Source organism: Eschrichtius robustus, chromosome 10 (genome assembly GCF_028021215.1).
Source record: "Eschrichtius robustus isolate mEscRob2 chromosome 10, mEscRob2.pri, whole genome shotgun sequence".
Lineage (NCBI taxonomy): Eukaryota > Metazoa > Chordata > Mammalia > Artiodactyla > Eschrichtiidae > Eschrichtius > Eschrichtius robustus.
Window position 1 is genome coordinate 94,083,589 of NC_090833.1, and position 17,520 is coordinate 94,101,108.

At 48.6% G+C, this 17,520-nt stretch overlaps 1 protein-coding gene across 11 annotated transcripts in view; it reads left to right on the plus strand.

Moving 5' to 3' along the window:
* Nucleotides 1-17,520, plus strand: part of WNK2 (WNK lysine deficient protein kinase 2) — a 148,677-nt gene that overhangs the window by 110,984 nt on the left and 20,173 nt on the right. For 4 of the 11 annotated variants that reach the window (XM_068551857.1, XM_068551859.1, XM_068551864.1 and 1 more), the window contains 4 exons: nt 835-1,023; nt 1,742-1,840; nt 8,306-8,350; nt 9,819-10,078. In XM_068551857.1, coding sequence (XP_068407958.1) covers nt 835-1,023; nt 1,742-1,840; nt 8,306-8,350; nt 9,819-10,078 — 593 coding nt within the window. Of the gene's footprint in view, nt 1-834; nt 1,024-1,741; nt 1,841-8,305; nt 8,351-8,666; nt 8,685-9,818; nt 10,079-17,520 lie in introns of those variants that run through there. The other 7 variants (XM_068551860.1, XM_068551861.1, XM_068551867.1 and 4 more) reach the window with 7 other exon arrangements.

A 17,520-nucleotide genomic window follows, 5' to 3' on the forward strand; every position in this document is an offset into this window, starting at 1 on the left:
GAAAGCGCTTCTTGAATCTCCTTCCACTGGAGCAGGGAAGCCTTTTCAGGCCTGGGAGAGCTGGGGCCTCCGCCCCTCCTGCCGGGAAGGAAGGACTGAGGGGCGGCAGGCTTTCTTGGAGTCCTCAGCCACCTGTGGGTTGCAGTGTGCTCCTTGCAGAATGCTGCCTGGGATGGGGGCTGCTTCCTCTGACCCCATTTCTCAGGTATATGTCGCCCCCTGACAGAGGGGGTAGAGCAGCTGCCTTGTTGGGGGGAGAGGATGGTAAGGCTCCCCCACCCGCAGTCTTTAACCGCAGTGCCCAGACACTGAGAGTGCACCCTGACCCCGAGCCCCCACACTCTGGGGTGGGGACCCAGTGAGCTGAAATCCCCAAATGCGCCAGGTAGGAAGCCAGCAGTGAGTTGACCTTAAGCCCTCCCTCTCCATGTTACAGATAACCTGCAGGGCACACATCCAAGAATTACAAGGATTACACAAAACTACATGAATTCCATGCCAATTCCTAAAGCTAACATGAGACTTATGAGAGTAAGGAAATCCACAGGTCCCCTTTGAGCCTAGGTGTGCATCTCCAGGTGTGCTGTGGTCCTTTCACTGCACTTGCACAACACAGGCTGGCACAGTGTTGGTGATTAGTGGAAAGAGTGGTCATTTTCTTTGATCTTCCTGACACCCCCACATGGGTGACCCAGCCATGCACCCGTTGCCTGCAGGGACTCAGCTTCCCCAAGGTCACCCAGCAAAGAGCAGGGAGGATAGACATGGCCTGAGCTGGCTGGTCTGTCCTGTGGTGCCTCATCGTGCCTGTCACCCCTTCTCCCCCCAACCCAGGTCACTTGTCAGACTGCAGCAGAGCCCCTCCTGCTAAGGACCCTGCCCAAGCTGGGGCAGGGCCCACAGCAGCTTCAGACCCATGTGGGAAGGCAGTTCAGACCCAGCAGCCTTGCTCCGTGCGGGCCTCCCTGACTGCAGACATCTGCTCCGGCTTGGCCAGTGATGGAGGCGGAGCGCATGGCCCAGGTGATTCCCAGCTCGCCCGTCTCTGAGCATGTGCTAGCCTCATAGGGCCCGTGTGGCATAGAGGGGACGTGAGCTGCGGCCAAGGCAGCCGACAGCTTCTTAAGGAAAAAAATGATAGACGTAGCTTTTGAATGAAAAAAGTGGATGGCCTGCCCATCATCGAGTCTTGCTGTAAGCGGCTCAGAGGGAGGTGCAAGAGCCGGCCTGGGGAAGGCGCCAGGACCAGTGAGAGGTCAGATGTGACGTCTGCTGCGTGCTCTGCGCCGGTTCCCAGGCACTGGCCCACCCCGTCCCACCCCATTCCCCACTAAACATGGGTCCTTCCGTCAGGAGGGCCAGCTGGGGGGACGAGGGCACAGCTCTCGAGCTGGGAGATTGGCCTTGAGGAGGAAATGCTCGTCACCGCTGCCGTGGACGTAGCAGCTACGCGATGAGGTGCTCCACCCCCACCATCTCTGTCCAGAGAAGTCGTGGTGACCGCTGCCGGTGCCCACCCCCCACCCTGCCCCGCACGCTCTCCTGGGGTCCGCTTCTCTTCCGCTCCAACACTGCCTCCTTTGCATTACATGGTCAGTGGCTGTGGTCCTCTGGGCTGGGCTAGGTGGAGCCGTGGATGCTAAGTGAAGAGGCTGATATGGCTTGTGGTGTGTAGGAGGAATCCCAGAGACTGTACTTGATGCCTGTCTCTTTGTTTTCTTCCCTCTATATTCATTTGCAGGCTGGACGGTTTACCACCCAACGTCTGAGAGAGTGACCTATAAGTCTAGTAGCAAACCTCGCGCTCGATTCCTCAGTGGACCCGTGTCTGTGTCCATCTGTCTGTATTTGTTCTTTTGTATTTTATCACCTCCTGGCCCTTGGTTTCTCCCCTGCCCCTCCCTGTCTTCATTACCTTCCATACATTCTGTGGGACGCCTACCCCACCCCATTGAAATCACCTGTTTAATATAAGACACGGAACCCCGTCCATGTCCACCCTTCTGGCCCCACAAAGCGCCAGTGCATGCTCTTGGCTGGCTCATGCCCGGACACCAAAAGCATGTGCAGTGGCTCACCCACTCCTGGCCTTGGGCGCTCTGCCGCCAGGCCCCCAGGCGCTCTGCATTTCTCTCGTCACTCGTTTGTTTAGTGTTTTTTTCTTTTTTTATGTTGGACGTAGTTTTATTTCTGTTGCGATTGTGGCAGATTTACACGTCCGCTGTCCCCAGCTCCAGCGACAACAAAAAGACAACCCCGGCCTTCTCTAGACGCATGGTGTGTTTCACACGTGTCTGGACTCTGAAGACATGCATGTAGCAAGCTGAGACAGTTCTAGAAGGTCACTGGAGGGTGTAACTTCTGTACAAGGGCCGTATCACAACATCCAGTACTGTTAACCCACTGCCCCACTCCCTGCATGTGGAAATGCTGAGAGAACGTGCTCCAGCTAGGATGCCCCAGCCCCCCTCTCCGTTCCGGTCACGTCAGGAATCTCTCTAACCCTGAGAGCTGTGATTCCCAGCCTCCTGCCGTGCCTCTCTTTCTGGGCCTGGCCCCTCCTGGTCTTCTCTCTAGCTGGAGCACTTTACTTGGTGTATTTCCCTCTCATCTCACCAGCCTCAGAGATGAAGTCAATTATTCAGTTCCTCAAAGCTCTGCTAAAGCAACACTCAAGTCCCAGTCATCCTCAGACTCCCTGGAACACCCTCCTAGTACCCAGGGACTCCATGTCCGGGAATGGCACATCCGCTCAGGCTGTCCAAAATCGTTTTCATTCCTCAGATCAATTGGCAAATGATTCAAAAGCTGTGAGGTTTTCAGGTTTTTGTTTTTCAACAGAAAAGTTAAGCTTTTAACCAATTGGATTGTACATGCTGGTTTAGGGCATGTGGCTTTTGCTGGTACCATAAAGATACATTGTGCTTGTTGTGATCTGAGGCCACGCCCATGGTAGGCGTCCATCAGAGTTCAGTGTCCATCCCCATCAGAGGGGCTTTGGCACCCTCCTGTGGGAGGGGCAGGTTGGAGGCATAGGACCGCGTAGAAATGCTCAGGGACTGCCCAGTGCCTCTTGTCCACTAACAGGGGCCCTATTTCAGCTCGCGTGTCACGGGGCTACTGGTTAGTTGTTAAGTTGGGTGGGGGCTGGGAGGCCTGCATGCATCCTGGCGCCCTGCTTACCTCACGGCATCACTCACTGGTCCTCTTCTGCCCGTGTGTGCCTGGCTCTTGCCTGGGAAGCTGTGGTGAGGGCACCTGGGCCTCCAGGTGTCTCGTGGTCGGACAAGTATGTGTATCACTGCCGGGAGGGTGGCTGGCCGGGCATGGGAAGCAGATTAGAGCAGGGCACTTAGAATAAAAGTGTGCGAGTGATCAGCGCCATGTATGCCCCTGAGGTCATTGCCATGTTACCTTTCTACCCACGTGGTTCTGCTTTTTTTTCTAAGGGTTTTCATTTGCATCATTGTTAATTATTGTTCCAGGATAAAAAAAAAAATTTTTTTGAGGCACAGTAGGGACAAAGGGTTTATGTTTTACTTCTGTCTCTGTGGCCAGGAGGAAAGGAATGTGTGAGGCACGGCTTGGTGGAGACAGGGACCAGGCCTAGGCAGGTTGATTTTAGGTAGTGGTACCTGCTGGCCTGTAAGGCCTTTTTTCCTCTGATGCTGTGAATCTAATGGTACTGCTTGTTTTCACACCCTGGCCCTTTTAGGCACACCTTGGCTGAGTTCCTAGTCTTCGGGCCACAGCTTAGCCCCCACATGGTCTGAGGTTGCTGGTCAGAGACTGTGCTGTGGGTTCCTGCCCTGGGCCCTCTCACCCACAGGCCTCCAACTGGGGGCATGTGCAGGCTCAGCCTGCACTCCTGCTGCTCTAACGGGGTGGAATGCCCCAGGACACCGCCTCCTGTCCCACGTGCCCTGGCATTTGCCAAGCCCTCTAGGGGTCCTCAGTCTGCTGGTTTCTGGGTGACCAAGGAGTTTTGTGGTCTGAGAGGAGACTGAGTACATGCCTGTGAGAGGCTGGAGGGAAATTCAAAGCTGGTTGCAGCCCCTGAGGGCTGAGAGGCAGGGGACTTTGGGCAAAGATTGTAGAGAGGAGGGCATGCAGAGCAGTTGGAAGACCCTGAAGCGTGCCCACTCGGTGGGATCTGGGTTGGCTGCGAGGGCTGGAGGGAGCTTGAGCTTGGGTGCTGAGGGCCATGGCTTTGGGGATGTGGGGGCAGCTAGCCCAGCCCAGAGCTAAAGCCAAGAGGTTTTCAGTTTGCTGCCTTGAACTGAACAGGAGACAAGACTAGGAAAATAAAACCTGTGTTAAGCTTTAAAGTACAGAAAGAAGGTCCCAGCTTCAGTGAAACTCAGAGAAGATGAGAGAGGTTGGAGATGGGTGGGGGCACCTGGGGTGGAGCTGCAGGCAGCTTCAGGAGGTGAGGAGGTAACTTGGGGTGGGCGAGGCAACCACACACAGGATGGAGAGCGGGGGGGGAGGGAGGGTAAAGCCTGGACGCCTCCGCGGGGCGGGTGCCGGGACAGGCCAGCCATCCGAGCAGTAGGCGGGCCGGCCCCCAGGGAAGGGCCGATGTGGGGGTGAGGCTCTGGGCACAGAACCCTCCTTGCGGCCAGTGGAGGGTTCAGGGAAGCTTGGAGTCGGGGTGGTGGGGGGTGGCGCGGTTGTGTTCAGAAGTGGTTGCGTCCTGTTGGTCAGAAGCTGTTGTCAGACCCATTGATCCTCCCTGCCTCTGGCTCCTACTCATCTGAACAGAGGCAGGTACGGGTACCCTTCCAGGACTTTCTCTCTGCACATGGAACGATGGGGTCTGCTTTGTGTTTTTCGCACGTGTCCATCAGCAGCAGGCCAGGTGCCCATGCTGTAGCAAGTTTGTCTCTGGGACCCCCAGGGGCCGCTGTGCAGCCTCCAGGTCCTTCCCTCACCTGGGCGTGTTCTCATCTCTCCCTGTGGGGACTCAGGCAGGGGAGGTCACCCAGGGAGGAGACACCCCCTCACAAAGCCCCACCCCACCCTACGACCACTCAGGTTGAGCTGTCCTAAGGGCAGGCCCCGTGCCACCTGGGGAATGAAACTCAGGGTGGAATCACCCTAGGGCAGAGCCGAGACACATCCTGCTTCCCTGTTCATGCTGCACAGAAGCGTTTCAGCACTTGTCTCGGTTTGAGACTAGGTGGCTGGATACAGAGACGCCCGGAATGATGTTTTGGCTCTATATGCCATTTGTTTCTGGTGCCGGAACAGAGTGTCTAATCCCACTGTCAGGTGTAAGGCTGACCGTTGGAGGTACCCCTCTTGTCATGGGGGAGGTGGGGAGGCCCCTGGCAGGTCCGCACTGAGGCTGCTGGCCCCAGTTCCTGTGAACTTCGTTAGTATTTGAACACTGATAAACAGCAGGTGTGGTCGTGGCTGCAGGGCCTGGCCCACTTCTTAAGCAGTCTGCCCGCATCGGATACCCTGGGATTTGAGGCGTCCCTCAAGCGGTCCAAGGGTCTAGACGGCACTGGGTGCCCGACAGGGCTGACCGTCCACACCAGGAGCAACCTCTGTTTCCATGCCAGAGTGAATGTGAGGGCAAGTGGTGTGGGGGTCTCACTGCACGCAGGCCTGGGTGCTGCCTGAGACCCCTGGCCTGGCTGTGAGGGCAGGTGGCTGGTGGCTCTGTGGGCGACTCCTGCAGACACGTACTGCACCAGGACAAGGCTTTAGGTCATCCAGTGTGTTGCTCCTTTGCAGTCTGGGAAGAACAGTTTTCCCAACAGCTGGGAGAGGCTGCCGAGCCCTGCGTCCCTAGCATCTGCCCTTGTAGAAGCTTCTCTGAGTCGTTCTGGGGCCTCTAAGCCAGCTCTTGCCAAGCCTTGGCTAAGGACGGAAGTCCTACAGGGGAAGACTCACTCTTCATGGGAAACCAGGGGGTGGGGCTGGTTAAAACCATTATGCCCCATGTGGGCCTGATGTGGGCTTCCTGTGGGCCCACCTGGGTCCCCTGTAGGTCTCCTGTGGGCTGTAAGTGGGCCCCTTGTGGGTCCCATGTGGGCCCTCTGTGGGTCCTCTGTGGCCCTGGTGCCCTTGTGTTGCTGCTTGTAGCCTGCTGGCTCTGTAGGCAGGAACTCGATGTATACACTAGCACAGTACGGGTTGAGCAGGGCTGGGTGGAGGCTTGTTCATCAGAATCTGTCTGCATGGTGGGTGTTGAGGGCAGGACCCAGGCCAGGGCACAGACACGGGGGAGGAGATTCAAGTGGCCACCTGAGGATGGACAAGGGCTCTGGTGTGAGTGTGGACTGGTTAGCCACATGATGCCTGCTCAGCTGTGGTTCTGCACTGAGCCGGACAGTGTGGCCTCAGTGTGGAGGGACCCGAATCTGTTTTGTTTGTGTTTAAAGGTCCACCCTAAGGGCTGGGAGCCGTCTGTATTCTGGTCACCTCAGGGCCTGTGTTCAGCGAGGGCATGGAAGGCTGGGGGCTATCCGTGCTCCATCTCCTCGGGCTGTGTCCGGCGAGGGTGTGGAGGTCTCAGTGGGCTGGTATCACTCTCTGGCTCTGAGCACCGTGTCCTGGTGGCCGATGGCTTTGACCCTGGGTTCCCGGGAAAGTCGGTCTGGGGCCCTGATTGCAGGCCCAGGCTCTGTCTAGCACTCCTGACCAGGCAGCTCCTGGGGCTGGCTGGCGTGTTCTCTTTCCTGTGAGGGTGACGGGAGGCAGCTCTGAATGCAGAGCTCTAGCTGCACTAGGAGGTGCCAGGCAGGCACAGAGCAGCCTTTTGAAAGAACCTGCTACTGTGAGGCTGCAGGGACCTGGCAGAGTGATTAGTCCCATGTCCCAGGGTCATCTCTAGGGGACTGCTATGGCCCAGAGGACGCTACAACCACAGGAATCTGACTAGGAAACATGCACTCATCTGGTGCCCTGCACGCTCACAGAGCCCAGGACCCTCCTCCCTTCGTGCCTCGGAGCCCCCAGAGGGCCTTGTGCTCTCAGTTGGGGTCCATCTCAGGACACAGACCAGCAAAAACCCTTCAGAGTTCCCACTGAGAATCAGTCAGTCTGGATTGCTGGCCTTTTTGGTTTTATTCACACATTAGAGACCCCAACAGGATATCACCTCCCTTTTTACCAAGTCAGCCTCATAGAACACAACAGAATGAACAAAAATAAGTGCAACTCAATTTGAGCTAGGTTTCTGAGCCCAGTGGGCACAGCTCTTCCCCAAGAAGCCTTTGTCTCCGCCCCCAAATGCAGGAGGCAGCATCTTGCCTTCCGCAGCAAGAGTGCTGGGAATGGCTGAGTGGCGGGCACCCTCCAGGGAGTATGGGGTGTGCAGGGAATTGTGCTCCAGGCGAGGGGGCCGTGGGCCGGAGCACAGACAGACCCTCCGTGCTAGTGTGGCCTTGCTGAGTGACCTTGGGGACACCTGAGCCGTCCTTGCCCGTCCCACGTTTGCCTGCTTGGCTCCCTGGAATGCCACTGGGTAAGCCGGGTGTGGCAGCCCCTCCTGGGCAGCTCATCTGCCCTCCAGGTGGGCACTGACTGTCAGTGCCAGACACTAAAGTCACTGCCCATCTGTCTTAGCACAGACAGCCTCTGGGGAGCACAGGGCCTGGTAGCATTTTAGTCATGGTGCAATAAGGAGGCCTCGCCCTGCCCCAGTGGACCTGGAATACCAGATGAGGCAGCAGCAATACAGAGAATCAGGGTCGGCCCTGCCTCCCACCTCCCACCTCTCTAGATAGGACCCCTCATATTTCCCCACCACACTTGCCACTGGCCTGTTCAGGGCAGCTGTCCAGGATCTGGGATTGGCCTCAAACCTGCAAAACAATGTATCTTTTTGCACTTGGAAAACCACTCATGGGCCTCCCTCTGGGCAGAGCTAGGCTCTGCTCCATTGAGAGCTCTCCTGGCTGACTTTTAGTGGGTTTCCTGCCTCAACCAGCGGGGCTCCCAGAAACCTTACATTTGAAAGCCAAGCAGTGTGCTTTGCTTTTTTTTTTTTTTCTCCTTTCTCTCTCCCTCTCTCTTTTTTTTTGAATATGCTTCTAGAGACACACACACTTCTACCTGAAGCTTGGGGCTTGGCCCTGCACCTCCGCCCTTCAGCGCAGCTCTCGTGAACCTCCACACTGACTTGGGGGCCGCCCAGTTAGCCCAGGAGGCTGGTCCCTTCTCTCTGAACTGCTGGCCTTTGCTCCTCCTCGCACACTGATGACTTTTGCTTAGAGTGTGGTGGCTTGTCCCCCATGTGTGCTGTCCTGCCTAACCCTGTGGTCTTGTGTCATTTCTTCTTCCTTTGCAGGGTCTGCCTTGAAGCGTCTCTGTCTAGGCAAAGAGCACAGCAGTCGTAATTATCGGGTTTTTTACCCCTTGTCCGCTTCCATCGCATGGGCTTTATTGTGGCTAGTGTGCGTCAGGGTTTCCGCGACTAGACCGGGAGCCGAGGGCCCAGCAGGTGGCCGGGCGTGGGCCTGCTCTGCACCCACCCTTCGCGGGCGCTGCTTGGCCTCCACCTGGCGAGATAGCCGCCCTCGGGCGCCCTTTTGAGTCTCCATGGCTCCTAGAGTTTGTGCATTCTTGCCAGTTCACATCTAACAGGCTGTCCTTCTCCGGAACGTCCACATATTACCAATCATTAATTGGCTCCTTTTCCAAAACCGTAGGAATATTTCCTTGAAGTGCTAAAGATGAGTGCCCCTCACAGAGGAGAGATGCCGGGACAAAATGGGTATCAGTTTACCTGGGCCGCCCACTGCTCTCATCTCATGCCTTTTTTTTTTTTTTTTAATTTTTCTGTTTTTCTTTTCTGGCTGAAATGTTCATGTAGAAATAGCAGCGTGTGTAAAATCTCATCACTAATGTTTAACTGTTTGTGTCTGTGCTGTTTCATTGCTAGCCTCTAAAGTAAACTACATATTGCAATGGCTTGTTTGAAGAGATGGTCATTAGGTTATTTATTTAATGCAGAAAATTTAAAAATTGGTTTATCCAAAATTGCCAATAAGAAATTACATGCTGGGGAAGGAAAGGGACACAGTTCAAAAAAATTTAAAAGTCCTGTTTTGGTCATTAAAAAAGATCTTTGAGTGAAGTGGCCAAGTGCACTCACCTTTGTCCCGCTCCAGCTAAGCCACAGCCCCAGGCTTTCCCGGGCAACCGGGCCTCCCAGTTCCTCCTGCTACAGGCATCAGCCCCTCAGTTGGCACCAAGCCTGTAGACCCATGTCGGAAGGCTCTGGGTATTTGTATCCTTTATTATTATTACACACTCCGGTGAGTAGAGGCGTGATTTCTGTGTCTTAAATTCCAAATCACCAAGTCATTATCATTCACGGGAACATCAGCAATCCAACCTATTGCAAGCATTTTCCCTTTGCTGGAAGGATAGCAGCAGCTGCTAAGCATTCTGCCTAAAGTATTGTTGAATCTCCTCTGAATCCTCATATTAGAGCTGAGAGTGCAGAAGCGTGAGGAATTTGCCCCCAGTCTGTGTCCAGCTGCACCAGGAGTTTTCTGAGCTCTCTCACATGGGGGTCTGGTGGTCCTGGGCAGTGTGGGCACAGAGGATGCTGAGTGAGGCTGCCAGCAGCTGGGGTCCTGTCCCCTGGCTGATGAGATGGGTGATGGCTGCCTGGCAAAGCCCAGTCCCCTGAGGTCGCTCCACTGTGTCTAAAACTGCATGGATCCCCCCAGTGCAGACCATCTCCTGAAGCAAGGTGTTGCCTGGCTTAAGCGAGACCACTGTATGAATGACTGCAGCCAGCCCGTGGTGCTGGCGTGTGGTGTCACCAACCCTGGCCTGTGTGTGCTCTCTAGGGTCCTCCACCAGCAGCCTGGTCCCGGGCCCTGAGCCGGGCCCCCAACCTGCCCTGCACATCCAGGCGCAGGTGAACAACAGCAACAACAAGAAAGGCACCTTCACGGACGACCTGCACAAGTTGGTGGACGAGTGGACAAGCAAGACGGTTGGGCCCACACAGCTGAAGCCGTCACTCAACCAGTTGAAGCAGACGCAGAAGTTGCATGACATGGAGGCCATGGCAGGCTGGCCCCCGGCCTCTGGCGAGGCACGGGCTGTAAGTGGGGCATGGCGGGGGCTGGGCTTGCCCAGAGTCGAAGGCACAGAATGGGAATGAAGCTGTGACTCCAGATCTCAGCTGAAGAGCTGAGCAGCAGGCCCTAGCCCAGTGTTGGGCAGTGTCTAGGTGGGACTGGCCAGCAGCTTGCAGGTGTGGCCTCATCCTGGTGAGCCCACCTCAACCTGTCTTCCACCAGAGCCCAAGCTGGCAAAGTGGGTGGGGTCTGCACAACATACCCAGGGGACACCCCTTATTGGGTTTTAGCTCAGGTGCCCCAGACCACGTGGGGCAGAAGTGAGGAGCTGCTGTCTTAGGTTTTGTTCTGTGAATTGTTCCTGTATTAGGACTGCTGACTTCAAAGCCTACTTGAAGGAGTATTCCCTCTTTTTCAGTCTCCTGGAGGAGTTTGTGCAAGATTATGTTATTTTTTCCTGAAATGTTTAGCAAAGTTCACTGGTGAAGCCATCTGGGCCAGGAGGGTTTTGTTTTTCTTTTTAACTTTTTATTTTTTTGGGGAGTATAGTTGATTAACAATGTTGTCTTAGTTTCAGGTGTACATCAAAGTGATTCAGTTATACATATACATGTATCTATTTTTCAAATTCTTTTCCCATTTAGGTTGTCACATAATATTGAGCAGAGTTCCCTGTGCTATATAGTGGGTACTTGTTGATTATCCATTTTAAATATAGCAGTGTGTACATGTCAATCCCAAACTCCCTATTCCTCCCCCACCCTTCTCCCTGGTAACCATAAGTTCAGTTCTCTAAGTCTGTGAATCTGTTTCTGTTTTGTAAATAAGTTCATTTGTATCATTTTTTATTTTAGATTCCACGTATCTCTAGGTCCATCCATGTTGCTGCAAATGGCATTATTTCATTCTTCTTAATGGCTGGGTATATTCTGTTGTATATATGTACCACGTCTTCTTTATCCATTCGTCTGTTGATGGACATGTAGATTGCTTCCATGTCTTGGCTATTGTAAAAAGTGCTGCAGTGAACATTGGGGTGCATGTATCCTTTTGAACCATGTTTTTCTCCAGATATATGCCCAGGAGTGGGATTGCTGGATCATATAGTAGTTCTATTTTTAGTTTTTTAAGGAACCTCCATACTGTTCTCCATAGTGGCTGTACCAATTTACATTCCCACCAACAGTGAAGGAGGGTTCCTTTCTCTCCATACCCTCTCCAGCATTTATTTTTTGTAGATTTTTTGATGATGGCCATTTTTTTTTTTTTTTTTTTGAGGGAATGTTCCCCTATGATCTTTTACTTCAAAAAGTTTCAAACATACAAAAGATTGAAAATTCTTCAGTGAACTCTCAGGTACCTTCTACCTATGAGCTATGATTGACATTTTGCTGTTACATATTTATCACACATGTCTACATCCCTTGAGGGTAAGGTTTGCATTATGGATTTAATTTCTTTTACAGTTTTAGTACCATTTGGGTTTTCTATTTCTTCTTTCTGTTAAATACTGCTTTTCTAACAATTGATACACCTCTAAATTTATCTAAGTTTTCCAATTAATTGGTGTAAAGTTGTTTATAATATTTTCTCTTCACAGTTTGCAGGACTTGCAGTGATGTCTTGTTTTTCATTCTGATATTGGTGATTTCTCTGAATTTATATTTTTTATTCGCCTTTTCAAAGAACTCATCACTTTGATGGTAATTACTGTATATTTCATTAGCTTCTTCCTTTTATTATCTCTTCTCTTCTATCTTTGGGTTGCTTTTTTGTTCTAGAAAGTTTCTTGAGATGTGTAGTGCATTGATTTTGAGCCTTTCTTCTTTTATAATACAGGCATTCAGGCTATAAAATTCCTTCTAGTGGTATTAGCTGCATTCCAAAGGTTTTGATATGTAGCATTTTCTTTAACCTCTGATCAAAATATTTTATAATTTCCATGGTGATTTGAGGTAATATAGTTATTAATTTCCTCATGATCTTTTTGATAGTGGTTTTTTGGGGATTTTTTAAGCCTAGTCGCACTGTGGTAAGAGAACAGATTTTGTGTGTTTTCAGTTCTTTAAAACTTGCTGGGACTGGATTTTTGACCCAAGTTGTCAGCCACTGCTCCACAGGTGCTTGAGGTCATCCTCTTCCATTCCCTCTCACGTCCACACTCCCAGTCTGAACTTCTGTTCCTCTTCTGTAGTAACCTCCTGACACTGCACCTCCATGAGTTTAACTCCTCAAATCTATTCTCCATTATTCTGGGACAGAACTGAGAATTCATAACACAGCCCCAAGGCCCTGAAGGTTCTGCACCTCAAGCCCTGGGCAGGCTAGTGTCTACTCTTCTGTCCAGACTCCACCACATCAGCTCTCAGTATCTGTGCTGGGCCAGGCCCTGTCGGTCAGCTCTGCTAATTCTGTTGTTCAGATGTCTGGGATTCTTAATAAGGTGTTTTTTTTTTTTTTTTAAACTATTCACCACTATCCATTTCTAGAACTTTTTTATTATCCCAGACAGAAACTACTCAATAAGAAATAACTCTTCAGTCCCTCTTTCTGGTCACTCTGGTAACCTCTATTCTACTATGAATTTGACTTCTCTTGGTACCTCATATAAGTGGAATCATACAATATTTGCCCTTTTGTCACTGCCCATTTGCCCTTTTGTCATAATGCTTTCAAGGTTCAATTTTTTAAAATTGTGGTAGAATACACATAACATAAAATTTAACATCTTAACCATTTTTAAGTATATACAGTTCAGTGGTATTAATTGCATTCATATTGTTGTCCAACCATCACCACCATCCATCTCCAATTTTTTCATTTTGCAAAACTGAAACTCTATACCCAATGAAAAATAACTGCCTATATATATGCCCCCCTTCCCCCAAGCCCTTGGCAACTACCATTCTACTTTCTGTCTCTATGAATTTGACTTCTCTAGGTACCTCATATAAGTAGAATCATACAGTATGTGTCTTTTTATAACTGGTTTATGTCACTTAGCATAATGTCTTCAAGTTTCATCCATGTTGTAGTGTACGTCAGAATTTCTTTCCTTTTTATTTACTTATTTTTTATTACTATTTTTTTCATCTTTATTGGAGTATAATTGCTTTACAATGTTGTGTTAGTTACTGCTGTACAACAAAGTGAATCAGCTATATGTATACATACATCCCCATATCCCCTCCCTCTTGAGCCTCCCTCCCACCTTCCCTATCCCACCCCTGTAGGTCGTCACAAAGCATCGAGCTGATCTCCCTGTGCTATGCAGCTGCTTCCCACTAGTCATCCATTTTATATTTGGTAGTGTATACAAGTCAGTGCTACTCTCTCACTTCGTCCCAGATTCTCCTTCCCCCACTGTGTCCTCAAGTCTGTTCTCTACATCTGTGTCTTTATTCCTGCCCTGCCACTAGGTTCATCAGTACCGGTTTTTTAGATTCCATATAGATGCGTTAGCATACGGTATTTGTTTTTCTCTTTCTGACTTACTTCACTCTGTGTGACAGACTCTAGGTCCATCCACCTCATTACAAGTAACTCAATTTCGTTCCTTTTTATGGCTGAGTAATATTCCATTGTATGTATGTGCCACATCTTCTATATCCATTCATCTGTCGATGGACATTTAGGTTGCTTCCGTGTCCTGGCTATTGTAAATAGTGCTGCAATGAACACTGTGGTACATGTGTCCTTTTGAATTATGGTTTTCTCAGGGTATATGTGCAATAATGGGATTGCCGGGTCATATGGTAGTTCTATTTTTAGCTTTTTAAGGACCCTCCGTACTGTTCTCCATAGTGGCTGTATCAATTTACGTTCCCACCAACAGTGCAGGAGGGTTCCCTTTTCTCCACACCCTCTCCAGCATTTATCGTTTGTAGATTTTTTGATGATGGCCATTCTGACTGGTGTGGGGTGACACCGTGATTTTGATTTGCATTTCTCTAATGATTAGTGATGCTGAGCATCTTTTCATGTGTTTGTTGGCAATCTGTATGTCTTCTTTGGAGAAATGTCTATTTAGGTCTTCTGCCCATTTTTAGATGGGGTTGTTTGTTGTTTTGATATTGAGCTGCATGAGCTGTTTGTAAATTTTGGAGATTAATCCTTTGTCCGTTGCTTCGTTTGCAAATATTTTCTCCCATTCTGAGAGTTGTCTTTTCGTCTTGTTTATGGTTTCCTTTGCTGTGCAAAAGCTCTGAAGTTTCATTAGGTCCAATTTGTTTATTTTTGTTTTTATTTACATTACTTTAGGAGGTGGGTCAAAAAGGATCTTGCTGTGATTTATGTCATAGAGTGTTCTGCCTATGTTTTCCTCTAAGAGTTTGATAGTGTCTGGCCTTACATTTAGGTCTTTAATCCATTTTGAGTTTATTTTTGTGTATGGTGTTAGGAAGTGTTCTAATTTCATTCTTTTACATGTAGCTGTCCAGTTTTCCCAGCAACACTTACTGAAGAGGCTGTCTTTTCTCCATTGTATAAAGATAAAGTGACTATATGTGCGTGGGTTTATCTCTGGGCTTTCTATCCTGTTCCATTGATCTATATTTCTGTTTTTGTGCCAGTACCATACTGTCTTGATTACTGTAGCTTTGTAGTATAGTCTGAAGTCAGGGAGCCTGGATTCCTCCAGCTCTGTCTTTCTTTCTCAAGATTGCTTTGGCTATTCGGGGTCTTTTGTGTTTCCATACAAATTGTAAAATTTCTTGTTCTAGTTCTGTGAAAAATGCCACTGGTAATTTGATAGGGATTGCTTTGAATCTGTAGATTGCTTTGGGTAGTATCGTCATTTTCACAGTGTTGATTCTTCCAATCCAAGAACATGGTATATCTCTCCATCTGTTTGTATCATCTTTTTAAATAATTAATTAATTAATTTTTTAACATGTTTATTGGAGTATAATTGCTTTACAATGGTGTGTTAGTTTCTGCTTTATAACAAAGTGAACCAGCTATAGATATACATATATCCCCATTTCTCCTCCCTCTTGCATTTCCCTCCCAGCCCCCCATCCCACCCCTCTAGGTGGACTGTTAGTATCATCTTTGCTTTCTTTCATAAGTGTCTTGAAAGACTTTCCTTCCTTTTTAATGCTGAGTCGTAGTCCGTTGTACGTACGTACCACATTTTGTTTTATCCATTCATCCGTTGATGGACACTTGGGTTGCTTCTACCTTTTAACTGTTGTGCATAATGCTACTATGAACATGGGTATATAGATATCTCTTTGAGTCTTTGCTTTCAGTTCTTTAGGGTATATACCCAGAAGTGGAATCACTAGATCATATGGTAATTCTAGTTTGTTTGGTTTTTTTTTGTTTATTTTTTTATTTTTATTTATTTATGGCTGTGTTGGGTCTTCGTTTCTGTGCGAGGGCTTTCTCCAGTTGCGGCAAGCGGGGGCCACTCCTCATCGCGGTGCGCAGGCCTCTGACCATCGCGGCCTCTCTCGTTGCGGAGCACAGGCTCCAGACGCGCAGGCTCAGCAATTGCGGCTCACGGGCCCAGCCGCTCCGCGGCACGCGGGACCCTCCCAGACCAGGGCACGAACCCGTGTCCCCTGCATTGGCAGGCAGACTCTCAACCACTGCGCCACCAGGGAAGCCCGGTAATTCTAGTTTTAATTTTTTGAGGAATCACCAAACTACTTTCCAGAGCAGCTGCACCATTTTACATCCCCACCAACAGTACACAAGGGCTCCAGTTTCTCCACATCCTCTCTAACACTTTCTATTTTCTGATTTTTTTCATAGTCGCCATCTTGATAGGTGTTTTGCATTTCCCTAATGATGGGTGATGTTCAGCATCTTTTCATGTGCTTATTGGCCGTTTGTATGTCTTCTTTGGAAAAATAATTCAAGGCTTTTGCCTATTTTTTAAATATAAACAACAGAAATTTATTTCTCACAGTCCTGGAGGCTGGACGTCTGAGATGAGGATGTCAGCATGCTAGGGTGAGGGCCTCTTCCAGGTTGCAGACTTCTCATTGTATCCTCACATGGTGGAAGGGGTTTTTGCCCATTTTTTAATTGAGTTGTTTCTTTTTTTGTTGTTGAGTTGGAGGAATTCTCTCTATATTCTGGATATTAATCGCTTTTCAGATATGTGATTTCCAAAAATAATTCCCATTCTGTGAGTTGCCTTTTTACTCTGTTGATAATGTCTTTTGATGCATAAGAGTTTTTCATTTTTATGAATTCCAGTTTATCTATTTTTTCTTTTGTTGCCTATGTCATTGGATTTGGCAATGATTTATTGCCAAATCCAATGTTATAAAGCTTTCCCCCCATGTTTCCTTCTAAGTGTTCTCTAAAGATGCTAAGAGTTTAATAATTGTAGCTCTTATGTTTAGGCCTTTTATCCATTTTGAGTTAATTTTTATATGTGGTGTTTGATAAGGGACCATCTTTATTCTTTTGCGTGTTGATATCTAGTTGTCCCAGCAGTATTTGTTGAAAAAACTGTCCTTTTCCCATTGAATGGTCTTGGCACCCTTGTTGAAAATCAATTGGTTATATATGCAAAGGTTTATTTCTGGATTTTCTGTTCTATTCCGTTGGTCTACAGTCTGTCATGTTGCTAATATTACACTGTTTTGATTTCTGTAGCTTTGCAGTAAGTTCTGAAGTCAAGAAGTATGAGTCTTCCAACTTTGTTCTTCTTTTTTAGGACTGTTTTGGTTATTGGGATCCCTTGAGAATCCAAATGAGTTTTAGGATGAGTTTTTCTATTTCTTGAAAAAATGCCATTGAGACTTTGATAGTGATGCATCAAAACTCTATAGATTGGCTTTGGGTGGTATTGACACATTAACAATATTAAGTCTTCAAATCCACAAACATGGGACATCTTCCCATTTATTTATGTCTTCTTTAATTTCTTTTGGCAATGTTTTGCAGTTTTCAGTGTGTAAGTCTTTCAACTCCTTAGTTTAATTATTCCTAAGTATTTTATTCTTTTTTGTGCTTAAATGTAATTGTTTTCTTAATTTTCTTTTCAGATTGTTCATTGCTAGTGTATAAAAATGCAACTGGGACTTCCCTGGCAGTCCAGTGGTTAAAACTCCATGCTTCCAATGCAGGGGATGCGGGTTTGATCCCTGGTTGGGGAACTAGGATCCCACATGCCACGTGGAGCAGCCAAAAAAAAAAATGCCACTGATTTTGATGTGTTGATTTTCTACCCTGCAACTTTGCTGAATTCATAAATTAGTTCTAGCAGTTTGTATATGTGTGTGTGTGTGTATGTGTGTGTTTGTGTTCTTTAGGGTTATCTGCATATAAGAAATGTTATTCTGAACAGAGATAATTTTACTTCTTCCTTTCCAATTTGCATGCATTTTATTTCCTTTTCTTGCCTAATTTCTCTGGGCAGAACTTCAAGTACTATATTGAATAGAAATGGCAAAAGTGGGCACCTCTGTCTTGATCCTAAAGGAAAAACGTTCAGTCTTTCACC